This window comes from Poromitra crassiceps, assembly GCF_964638095.1.
Source record: "Poromitra crassiceps genome assembly, chromosome: 9".
In the NCBI taxonomy this organism is placed as follows: Eukaryota; Metazoa; Chordata; class Actinopteri; order Beryciformes; family Melamphaidae; genus Poromitra; species Poromitra crassiceps.
This window is the reverse complement of record NC_139630.1, coordinates 50,899,673-50,912,562: the sequence shown is the minus strand read 5'-3', so window position 1 is coordinate 50,912,562 and position 12,890 is coordinate 50,899,673. Positions and strand designations below refer to the sequence as shown.

General features: G+C 48.5%; 1 protein-coding gene across 4 annotated transcripts in view; it reads right to left on the bottom strand.

Moving 5' to 3' along the window:
* LOC310781999 (steroid hormone receptor ERR2-like) overlaps window positions 1-12,890 on the bottom strand; it is a gene marked incomplete at both ends in the record, with an annotated part of 42,279 nt that overhangs the window by 8,856 nt on the left and 20,533 nt on the right. Inside the window, 2 exons of one of the 4 annotated variants that reach the window (XM_083642646.1) lie at window positions 1,772-1,933; window positions 3,059-3,172. In XM_083642646.1, coding sequence (XP_083498772.1) covers window positions 1,772-1,933; window positions 3,059-3,172 — 276 coding nt within the window. Of the gene's footprint in view, window positions 1-1,771; window positions 2,009-3,043; window positions 3,173-12,890 lie in introns of all 4 variants that reach the window. The other 3 variants (XM_083642648.1, XM_083642645.1, XM_083642647.1) reach the window with 3 other exon arrangements.

The following is a 12,890-nucleotide window of genomic DNA, read 5'->3' as shown; positions in this document are numbered from 1 at the left end:
ACCACAGATCAGTGAATCAGGGTAAACATGGACAATCCGGAGAGCCAAGCAGCTGCCCAGACTTGTGCCAGATGGGAAACAAATGAGTAAATAATACAAAATCCACAGGTAGACAAATACAAGTCCAATAAATAGCTATGTTCTGCGCTATGGGAAAGATAAATAAGTAATAAATAAATAAGGTGTAACAGAGGTTTTCAAAGTGGGAGGCGGGCCTCCCCAGCCGAAGCAGTTTCAGGGGAGGCTCAGTGAATGGAAGTGAAAAAATATGACATTAGTTATTAAAAGGAGATATAGAATATGTTTGTCATTTGGTTAAATAAATAGTTCAGAGATACAGTAGTTTTGGGGAATTTGACAGTTTTTCTCACTTTCCCAGAGTCAGAAACATAATAAATGTCTCAGACAGACCTTTTGATGTATTTGGTCTAGTCTGTGAAGTAAGTCAAACAGCAATATCAGGCTATCTTGGCTCAATAGTTGAGTGTCTCTGGGATCAAATAACACAATGATGATCCCACAGGCATCCAGGAATTGAGCGAAGGGGGCTCCTTATTCCAAGCTGTGTCTGGGGGGAGGCTCACAGGCTCACACTTTGAAAACCCCTGGTGTAACACATCAACTTCAAAGTAGCTCTTTCTACACTAGAGAAGTAGTAAAAATGCATATTTTTGTATAAAAAGATGGCATTTCCACAATATTGTTATGTCTTCTGATTCCTATATACGGTAAATTATAAACCGTGCGTAACACTGCTGCACCTTATTGAGCCGTCTATATGTGCAATATTGGGTACAGATATATGTTAATTTGATCAATTAGATGCAGGCTTTTTGAGGACACTGTGCTGCCTCTAAGCACACTAGGTTCAAATGCGTCTTTTTCCCCCTCAAACTGATAGAGATAAAAAGAAAAGAAGATGTAAGAGTATTTGCATAACAAGTCGTATTTAAGAATTCGTCAACACGGACGGGAGAAATCCATAAGTATTTCCCTAAATAAATCAATTTTACCGCACAGGCCCTGTGTAGTCTCCTTAAGTAAGTAAGAGGATTGCCTTCTTTAAGTCTGGGATTGAAATGGAATACATTGACATAGGGGCGGACCCCCCCTCCTCCTCCTCCCACCCTACCCAGTCAAATCAAAGGTTTCAGCTGCTCTTTATTGATTAGATTTTAGAATATGGGACTAGCTTCTCCCTTAGGTGCAGATGAGTAGCAGATGTTAATTATCCTGTGTGTGTGCATCAATGTGTGTGTGTGTGTGTGTGTGTGTGTGTGTGTGTGTGTGTGTGTGTGTGTGTGTGTGTGTGTGTGTGTGTGTGTGTGTGATCGTGTGTATGCCAGAGCTCCCACATGTGAGTGTGTGTGCAACACTCAGTGAACTACTTTAATAGTGTCACACTGTATGGTTTCAGCAAATTCAACAGTGAATTTGGACCCTCTTCCTTATTTTACCGACAGCATAAGAACTATTATTTTCCCTCCATGCTACCACAGCCCACGAGCAATACAATTTGCCACATTTGGAATATTTGTGACAGTTTGAGAATTTGATTTTATGAGTTATAGCTGGTCAGATAAATCCACATCTATTTGCGATATGTCATGATTATTTTATAGTTTATTAATTGAGATCAAAGCAGGTTTGTCATAGTTTGTGCTACTATCAATTTCTGGTAGTAGTGTTGAATGTGTTTAATTCATTTAGCTGGATGTGTTAGGAAATATTGAAGCATCCCATTAAGGAACTTAAGAAAGTGTCTTTCTACCTGGGATATGTTTGGCCCAGCCGATGATGACCACCAGCTCGCGGTCGGCCAAGTCGCACAGCGTGGTCAGGGCCTTGATGTCCCCGTCGGGCATAGTGGGGTCAGGCATGGCATAGATCTTCTCTGGCTCCACCACCAACAGATGGGAAACAATCTTCGTCACTGAGAGAGAGAGAGAGGAGGGCGGATGGAGGGATGAGAACGAGAGAAAAGGAGAGAGAGAAGGTAGTGTGTTGTGTGACGATCATTTCCTCTGACAGAATAGCAAGACTTTTTTCATCAAGGAAAAATAAAAAGCAGGCTGGATTATACTGGGGAAGAAAACAAATAAATAAAATAAAATAAAATATGAAAAGAAAACATTAAATTAATTGTTTTCCCTACACAGAGGAATTTTGGGCACCCCCCAAAGAGGTTTTAGCCACCCCCCCAAACTCTGAGGAAGCAAGTGAAGCCGAAACGAGATCCCCGGAATACAGGGGGAAAACAGACGTCTTGTGCCGTGGGAAGCTGGACATTCCCACTAGGAATATGTCCGGCCCTGCAACTTTGCCCATGTTAGTTGGATCCTAGACCCATCCTGTTGGAGAAAATATAAGTTGAAATGTGTGTGCGTCTCAGTCTGACAGAGAGTTATCAGTTGTTATGGAACACGACGCACTGACCAAGGTCTCAGCAAAAGGAGAAGTCCTATATGTGTGAGATGTCATGTCATGGTAACTCACTGTAGCATAATTATGCGTATGCAATTATTAGGCAACTATTAGCTTATTGAATAGGAAATGGCATGGAACTTATATTTTCTCCAACACATCCTGACAGTGAGTACGGTTCGGGAAACCTCACCCCATTGTTAGCTTATTTGTGTAAGGTAACCTGTCTGTTGCTGGCAAAGCTTTAAAATACATGGAGGAGGCGTCCGGATCTTCCATATTTCTATGACAGCTGAACCGCTAGTTGTAACTTTCTGCAACCAGTTCGGCTCTATAGATTCTGCAATATCTAAAAGGAGGCAGGGAGGCCTGCTGGTCGCATACTGTAACTGACATTTCTGTGCACAATGGCAATTTAATGCTTTAAATTTGAAAAAATCTACCATGTTACACTATATGCAATTAAACAAAACAAAGCCTGTCAGTAATGTTATGGTACAGTACAAGCCAAGTTTGCGATATTTGACTAGGTGGGACGATAATAATAATAATAATAATAATAATAATAATAATAATAATAATAATAATATTAATAATAATAATAATAATAATAAGAAACACTTGTGTGACTCACATGGTTTTTTGGCAGGAGGGGGGATGGAGAGGCCGAGGTAGGACCCGTTCTCCGACCCGTCCAACCTCCGCTTGTACTTCTGGCGCCCCCCTCTCACCCGGTCCAGACGCACACCTGCAAAACACCACCATATTGTTTTCAGCACAACCAGATACACTCATGAATAGAACAATATAGAATATAATAGAATAGAATATAGAATAGAACAATATAGAATACAATAGAATAGCTGAAATAGATTTCTTTTCTGTGAAAATTGTAATGCAGCCTGCAAAGCTCTGTAAGACGGTCCCATGCATTCTTAAAATTAATTGAAATGCAATCCATTGTATCCTAAAACTGCTGCTACTACTACTACTACTATATTATAGTATAGTATAGTATAGTATAGTATAGTACTAACTACTAATAGCTTCTTCAATGGCAGTCAGTGCAACTAATGTTATTGGGAAAACATGACTTCTCTGCATATATTTTGCTGAGTCATAATCTGTCAAGAATTTCCTTTTTTTCTACTTCCTGAATAAAATCAAAACCGGACTATTTCCTTAGTATCATAGCCATTGATAGCACACACAGCACACACACAACATGATATAACCATAACCACAGTACCATATACCAACCACATGCAGGGTGTTAATTATTTTTTAATAATGTACTAATTTATTTGTGAATATATGAATATAATGGGATAACTGGGACAACAGAGTTTGTTTCCATCACTCTTTTTTTTTTAAAGATTAATCTTTGAGCATTTTGCCTTTATTCAGAAAGGACAGTAGGCAGACAGGAAAGGAGGGGGGGGGGGGGGGTGACATGCGGCGAATGACCTCGGGTCGGATTCGAACCCGCGTCGGCCGCGCGGAGGACCGAGCCTTCGTCACACGCGTGCTACCAGGTGAGCCACCAGGACGCACCGTTTCCTCCACTCTTGAACCTTCTGATTGGAAGGAGGAGCTGTTCAATACTTTCTTGTTAACGCTGGAAGAGCCTAAGTACCTCGTTAGTATACAAACGTGACATATCTGGGATTATCTTGAGAGCCATCTCGACGGACACGTCGGGCACACACACACATCGAATGCACTCCATGCGCCTGGCGCTGCACTGTTGCATTAAAAAGTTGTTTGCGCATATAGAGGCAGAGCAAACAGATTTTACATGGTCAAGTGGAATCGAGTCGTGCGAGATTTCCCAGTGACTCGTATAAATTCCTTTGATTCCCCAGGAAACAAAAGAATCCGATTAGGATGGTCTTTCAATTTCCTGACACCGACTATCCACTAACCTAATTACCCGCCATGCCCAGAGGGAGCTCATTCTTCCCAGCAAACACAGTGAGATCATTTTATGCCTGGCAGATTGAAGCTAAATCGAGAGCCCCTCTCCTAACACAGCTTTCCATTTGTACGCCTTAAAGTAATCAATAAGGCTCGCAAATAGACTTCTTGTTCTTTGAACACATGTGGATGTGCTTTTAATTAGCCAGTCGGGCGGCAGGGATGGATGCAGCTTCGGTAGTTGTTTTAACCATTATTCTTAGTTAAAGGTAAAATCTAAAAGTATAAACTGCACTCGCAAACTGTGTGTGCAGTACTCCAAGATATTTATATCAATCCAATACTTCCTCTCTATTTATTGACACACACACACAGGCCTAATTTACAAGAGGATATGCAGTTAGTAAAGGCTTACAGAACAATAAGCGTGTCTAATAAAAACATACATGAAGCAGGTGTATCCTCTAAAATGCATTTAATAGAGTTGTCAAGCTAAGTGACAGTGAATTGTTGCTCCTTTTATCCCTGAGATCTACCACCATGCATACACATGTGTGTGCGGTTGCACGTGCGCACACATGCACGCACGCACACACACACACACGCCCCCCTGCTCCGGGCTACAGGGTCATGTGCGACGACGAGCGACAAGTGCCCAAAGCAGCCGGAGTCAGAATTCCAAGATCCACGGGGGCCGTTTCAACTGGAACATCCAACTGCTGCCTAATTAATAGACGCTGACAAGAATGAAGAACTCAGCGCCGCTAACCAGTTGCAGTTTACAGCTTAGCAGCACAGCTCACGGCAGAGAGCAGAGACAGAGCAGAGCAACAGAACCAGCTCATCATGGCAGAGAGCAGAGACAGAGCAGAGCAGAACAGAACCAGCTCATCATGGCAGAGAATAGAGAACCAGAGCAGAACAACAGAACCAGCTCATCATGGCAGAGAATAGAGAACCAGAGCAGAACAACAGAACCAGCTCATCATGGCAGAGAGCAGAGACAGAGCAGAGCAACAGAACCAGCTCATCATGGCAGAGAGCAGAGACAGAGCAGAGCAACAGAACCAGCTCATCATGGCAGAGAGCAGAGACAGAGCAGAGCAACAGAACCAGCTCATCATGGCAGAGAGCCAGAGCAGAACAACAGAACCAGCTCACGGCACAGAGCAGAACAACAGAACCAGCTCACGGCACAGAGCAGAGAGCCAGAGCAGAACAACAGAACCAGCTCATGGCACAGAGCAGAGAGCCAGAGCAGAACAACAGAACCAGCTCACGGCACAGAGCAGAACAACAGAACCAGCTCACGGCACAGAGCAGAACAACAGAACCAGCTCACGGCACAGAGCAGAGAGCCAGAGCAGAACAACAGAACCAGCTCACGGCGGGAGGGGGAAAACGAAGAGAATAAAAGGTTGAAAACCGATAAAAGAATGGGAGGGATAGGGAATAAGAAAGAACAAGCTGCTGTTTTGGGCCAAACTTATCGGTTTTCTGCAAGATATCCCTTTCTCTCTCTCTCCCGTCCTCCCCCCCCCCCCCTCTCTCTCTCCTCCTCCCTCTCTCTCTCCACCCCCTCCCCCTTTCCCATCCTCAGCAGCATCGGGTGTACGTCTCGTCCCTGACAGCCCTCCCTGATCCAACCCGTGCAGGATTATCTGCTCCCCATGTGACAGGGCCCAGTACTGAGAATCTGACCACAACAAGACAGCTGGAGAGGGAGGAGGTGTGGGGGGGAGCAAGTCTCTGGACTTGTGTCATCATCCATACTGCATTCCACACCTCTCAGGCCCAAACCACAGCCGCCCTGCATGTTCCGAGACAATGCGGCCCAGAAGAGAGCCCCGTGTCTCGGTATAATGAGAGAGAGAGAGCGCCCGGGCCGGGACATTGGGGGCCAGGCGGGCGGGCGCACGGATCATCTTAAAAGCATACAGGCCCTTTTTTTTTTTTTTTACGGCCCCTAAAGTGTGGCAGCCAAAATATGGATGGAGGGGGTTAGGGGGCGGGGGCGGGGGGAGGAGGGAATATACGAGCTCGGCGAGATCTATGCACATGACTGTTTTACTGCAGGCTATGAGTGAGATGGGCTGGGACACAAAGTTATTGGGTGACAGTCCATCATTGCTGTGGGCGTGTGCATGTGTGCATGTGTGTGTGTGTGTGTGTGTGTGTGTGTGTGCGTGTGCGTGTGCGTGTTTGTGTGGAAAGAGGATGAGGCGTGTTTGCGTAGGAATCAGAGCAACCCTTAGGGCCACCTGACCCCCGGCTTCCCTTTCACATTCAATATCAGTATTGACCGGCGCTACCTTGAAGTGCATTCCAGGTGACGCGCCTGTTTTCGCTTTGTGTGGCTGCCAGCGTGCGTGTGTCATCATGGGGTTTCATTTCTTCTCCGTATACGTGTGTGTGTGCGTGTGTGTGTGTGTGTGTGTGTGTGTGTGTGTGTGCGTGTGTGTGTGCGTGTGCGTGCACATACAATACGCATCACGCTTGTAAAGTGTGTGCGTGTACGACACATATGCGCGCGCGTGCGTCTCACACAACTATTTTCGGCGCCCTCACCTGTCAGAGGCGCTTCTTTCTAGAGAATGTGTCAGAATGGGCTGGCTGGCTAACGCTGCCAAAGGGAGATTAGGAGGACCCTATTTTAGCCGGGAAACATCGGAGGGATGCAGCATAGGCCCCGCCTCCTACATGACTGCTCGCCCGCCCCTCTCAAGGCGGTGGGACCCCGCCCTTTTTAGTGCCGGACGGCCTCTGTTTGATAGAGTGCCAAAGTTACGCCCTCTTCAGGGTTCGGCACAGGACCTCGGAGATTTCATTCCGCATACATTTTTCCATTCACGTTTCGTAAAATATCTTACTTGGTCAAACCAAGCGAATCAACTTTTGTTTTTAAGGTTTTGGTCCGAGTTAAATGTTCTCCCGATTCTGAATATAGCCGAATCGCTTGGTTTGACCAAATACAACTACTTTTATTAGCATTTTATGATACGTCTATACCAAAATGAATGGGGAATGAAATCTCTTGCCTTAGGTCCTATGCCGAACCCGGAACAGGGTGTGACTTTGGCACTCCATTGCGTGGAGTCTGGGTGGGATGGAGAGAGTGGGAGGGAGGGAGAGAGTGGATAAAACGGGTATGGGGCAGGGGGGGGGGGGAGGGGGCTGTATCAAGATGGCGTCCCACCTGCTTAAAACCCCCAATGGGAGCTGAGGACGGGACAAAGCCGGGGCTGTTCTCCCATGACAGCACACCCTGGCATCCTGCTCTTCATGATGTTTTACACTTTTCACATCTCTGAGCCGCCGTGTCCAGAAGGGGTATTACAGAGTATTACAGCGCCACCCTGACCGCAACTGTGTCGCTAATCGAGAACATCTGCCCGGCTGGAGAGATGGTTCCCGGGTCGATTCGGGATCCCTGGTGTATCGGCGTGGCATGTGTTTAACTGGCTGGCGTGGTGTTCGCACAACTGTGTGCGTGAGAGAACGGGTGAAAGAGAGACACTCACAGACACACAGAGAGAGAGAGAGAGAGAGAGAGAGAGAGACGGTTGCCAGCAGGAAACTTGTTCCTCAGGGTCTTATTCCATGTCACTTGTCAGAGCAGAGGTGATATACTTTTGGCGTGTGTGTGTGTGTGTGTGTGTGTGTGTGTGTGTGTGTGTGTGTGTGTGTGTGTGTGTGTGTGTGTGTGTGTGTGTTGTGCGCGGTGTCTGTGTGTGTAGCGGAGGGGTTGTAAAGGGCTCAACGCCTCGCTAAATCCCCATCTTCAGAGGAACACGTGTTAGCCTCCATGTCTGATCTATCACCTGCCAGACAGTGAGGACAGGCCAAGCCAGACCCTCCGGGTGGGCGCGCAGTCCGCCTGCTACTCCCGACGCCCTTAAAAGCACACAACGCCCCATACATGCACAGGCACTGATAGATAGGCAGGCTTGTGGTACAACAAGCGGCGGGGGGGGAGGAAGCAAAGGGTCAAGGGTCACATAACGTTCTGTCCTTAAAGTTCAGCTCCCTTGAGTTTACAGATGTCGCTTAAGAGCAACGGAAAAATAGACTATAACCTTTGTAGACAAAATATAAGCTGTGCTGTTCAAATGTATTGGCCTGGGCAAGACTGTATAGGCAGCCATACATGATCAACTTTTGCTATATCTTTATTTTGATGATGTAATCTGGGTGTATGGATTGGTTTCTGATCTAAGCCTATTGATTGGGAAGGGACCTGACAGTCTGTGATATTGGATATGGCTCGACTAATCTTTTGTGTATGTGGCTGGAGGAAAATAAGGCTGTAACGTTACCCCGCCAGGCACGTTCGCTCAGGAAAGACTGCTGATTCCTATCTGTGGTCGGGGCGCGGGCGAGACAGCGGTGTGGGTTGCCAAAATAGTCTGGCCACTTGCATTCATCCACCACACTACAGCGGTGTCAGAGAATACCCGCCATAGCACACAGAATACGCCACATACACCGCAGAAACACGGGGATAGGTTGGCGCTAAAATTAGCGAGCATTAACTTCAGAATAACCCGGGGCTAAAAACACAAGTGTCTTGGGTTGAACATTTGGAATTACACAAAAGCAAATCGGCAGAAGAGTTGTCTACACTTCTATTTATGGGACATACCTTTTTAAGACGCTAATTTGTTAACATAATCCTGTGATTAGTAGACCACAGACAAATGCTAATTCTTCCGTACTAAATTGGTTCATTTCTTTTTTATCTGTAGTAAAAAATAAGAGTGACAACAATATGAAGAAGGGGGGAAAAAGGTTGACTATTTCTTACAACATTAAACACCATACAGTAATGCTATTGGGTATTAGCACCGCCATTAGCTATGGGCACTGAGTGTTGGCAATGGAGAGCGACACCATACCTTCTGCGAGTTATAATTACGTGAGAGTTTTTCCATTGAGCCGGTGACCTTTTATCAGGCTCAGCTGGACATTTGAGGGGCCAATGAGCAAGGCTGCATTGCTCAGACCGCCGCCCGCTACCTTCCACCCAAACCCAGGCAGCAAGGCTGCAGCAAGGCAGTGTAGCAGCCTCCACCCAAACCCAGGCAGCAAGGCTGCATCAAGGCAGTGTAGCAGCCTCCACCCAAACCCAGGCAGCAAGGCTGCAGCAAGGCAGTGTAGCAGCCTCCACCCAAACCCAGGCAGCAAGGCTGCAGCAAGGCAGTGTAGCAGCCTCCACCCAAACCCAGGCAGCAAGGCTGCATCAAGGCAGTGTAGCAGCCTCCACCCAAACCCAGGCAGCAAGGCTGCAGCAAGGCAGTGTAGCAGCCTCCACCCAAACCCAGGCAGCAAGGCTGCAGCAAGGCAGTGTAGCAGCCTCCACCCAGATCCAGGCAGCAAGGCTGGAGCAAGGCAGTGTAGCAGCCTCCACCCAAACCCAGGCAGCAAGGCTGCAGCAAGGCAGTGTAGCAGCCTCCACCCAAACCCAGGCAGCAAGGCTGCAGCAAGGCAGTGTAGCAGCCTCCACCCAAACCCAGGCAGCAAGGCTGCATCAAGGCAGTGTAGCAGCCTCCACCCAAACCCAGGCAGCAAGGCTGCAGCAAGGCAGTGTAGCAGCCTCCACCCAAACCCAGGCAGCAAGGCTGCAGCAAGGCAGTGTAGCAGCCTCCACCCAAACCCAGGCAGCAAGGCTGCAGCAAGGCAGTGTAGCAGCCTCCACCCAAACCCAGGCAGCAAGGCTGCATCAAGGCAGTGTAGCAGCCTCCACCCAAACCCAGGCAGCAAGGCAGTGTAGCAGCCTCCACCCAAACCCAGGCAGCAAGGCAGTGTAGCAGCCTCCACCCAAACCCAGGCAGTGTAGCAGCCTCCACCCAAACCCAGGCAGCAAGGCTGCAGCAAGGCAGTGTAGCAGCCTCCACCCAAACCCAGGCAGCAAGGCAGTGTAGCAGCCTCCACCCAAACCCAGGCAGCAAGGCAGTGTAGCAGCCTCCACCCAAACCCAGGCAGCAAGGCTGCAGCAAGGCAGTGTAGCAGCCTCCACCCAAACCCAGGCAGCAAGGCTGCATCAAGGCAGTGTAGCAGCCTCCACCCAAACCCAGGCAGCAAGGCAGTGTAGCAGCCTCCACCCAAACCCAGGCAGCAAGGCAGTGTAGCAGCCTCCACCCAGATCCAGGCAGCAAGGCTGCAGCAAGGCAGTGTAGCAGCCTCCACCCAAACCCAGGCAGCAAGGCAGTGTAGCAGCCTCCACCCAGATCCAGGCAGCAAGGCTGCAGCAAGGCAGTGTAGCAGCCTCCACCCAAACCCAGGCAGCAAGGCTGCAGCAAGGCAGTGTAGCAGCCTCCACCCAAACCCAGGCAGCAAGGCTGCAGCAAGGCAGTGTAGCAGCCTCCACCCAAACCCAGGCAGCAAGGCTGCATCAAGGCAGTGTAGCAGCCTCCACCCAAACCCAGGCAGCAAGGCAGTGTAGCAGCCTCCACCCAAACCCAGGCAGCAAAGCTGCCTCCACCCAAACCCAGGCAGCAAGGCTGCAGCAAGGCAGTGTAGCAGCCTCCACCCAAACCCAGGCTGCAGCAAGGCAGTGTAGCAGCCTCCACCCAAACCCAGGCAGCAAGGCTGCAGCAAGGCAGTGTAGCAGCCTCCACCCAAACCCAGGCAGCAGCAAGGCTGCAGCAAGGCAGTGTAGCAGCCTCCACCCAAACCCAGGCAGCAAAGCTGCAGCAAGGCAGTGTAGCAGCCTCCACCCAAACCCAGGCAGCAAGGCAGTGTAGCAGCCTCCACCCAAACCCAGGCAACAAGGCAGTGTAGCAGCCTCCACCCAAACCCAGGCAGCAAAGCTGCAGCAAGGCAGTGTAGCAGCCTCCACCCAAACCCAGGCAGCAAGGCAGTGTAGCAGCCTCCACCCAAACCCAGGCAGCAAGGCAGTGTAGCAGCCTCCACCCAAACCCAGGCAGCAAGGCTGCAGCAAGGCAGTGTAGCAGCCTCTCATCCACAAGGTTGCCATGATTTTTATTTATTTTGCCCTCGGGTACAACATACAAAATACATTCATTGTCACACAAAAAACTGTACACCCCTACACACACTACACTCACACCCATTGAGACTACATGCACTCATGCACTCTAGAAAACACACACGTGCACGAATGCACGCACGCAGACACACACACACACACACACACACACACACACACACACACACACACACACACACACACACACCCACACAGACACACACACACACACACTATCAAGCAGACCTAATACACACCGGACACCTCCCACTGCATTAAGTAGATGAGGGATGTAACTCACACTCCCTCGTCAATTGCCTAATTGTATTTACTGACTCATTATGCTTCTCCTTCCAGCGTTGTGGGCGGAGTTTTCTGTTGATTGGTTTGGGCCTCCTCTCCTCTCCACTCCAAACACACCTGAATGAACTCTGCAAGGCCCGAGGCGGTGACTGAGCCCAGTCACATGATTAGTGGTGGGTGATATGGGGGGGACTGGGGGAGAGGTTCCCCTGCCACCAATGGCACTGGTCTCACCCCAGCAGCTGGCACTTTATAGTCATTCAGGATGGCATTCTAAGAGGGGAGCTTATAGGCTCCTCCTGGTGGATATATTAGATACATTTAGAAAGACAGATCGCGCAAGTTCTTTCAGCACCTCTGACAGGTCGAAGCACTTCATATGATGTTGCCGCGCCATAGAAAGTATAAACAGGACTTTGGGATGTTGTGAGCAATGGAGGTTTATAAGTTGTCAAGTAGGGCGGAAAAAAGAGCCACAAAGAAATGAATAGCAACAACAACAGAAAATTACTAATATGAGGATATCATCTGTGCACTAATCACCGCACAAATAAAATCTCATGTTCTATCTATATATACAATTGAGTATGTGGGTGATGTTTCAAGTTCTGTGTTCGGCCACAGCTATGCAGTTTTACGTGCGACCGTCTGAAACTTTAAGGGGGTGTGGAAAGGGCACCGGTGCGGGTGACCTTACGGAGCTGGATTTTTTAATTAGGCTAATTAGTTAATGATGTGATGTCATCAGTGATGTCATCAGTGATGATGTCATCAGCGATGATGTCAAAAGTGATGTCATAAGTGCGCACACACACACACACACACACACACACAAGGAGAGATTGTGACAAGACTGAACAGTGATGTCATGGGGGGGCACACACACTGATGATGTCATCAGTGATATCATAATGGGGCACACAGACACACACAAGAAGGCATTGTGACATCACTGATGCAATAACATTTAGTGAGCAACACACACACCCGCGCGCGGCAATAGGCCACGCCGAGCTACGGGCGAGGCCGCACAGTGGCCGAGCCTAGGCGTCGAGATGCCTAGTTTATTAAATTGTGCATAGTGTAACTCAGTTGGTGAACCTAGACCACACAAGGGGCAAAATGCGGCCCCAGGGCCAGACCCGGCCCCTGGACCATCTCAATCCGGCCCTCAACATCCTCAAACAACAAGCACCAAAAACTAAATAAAAGGCAGAATTATGTTAATAAATCTCATCTGCTACAGCCATTGGATTTG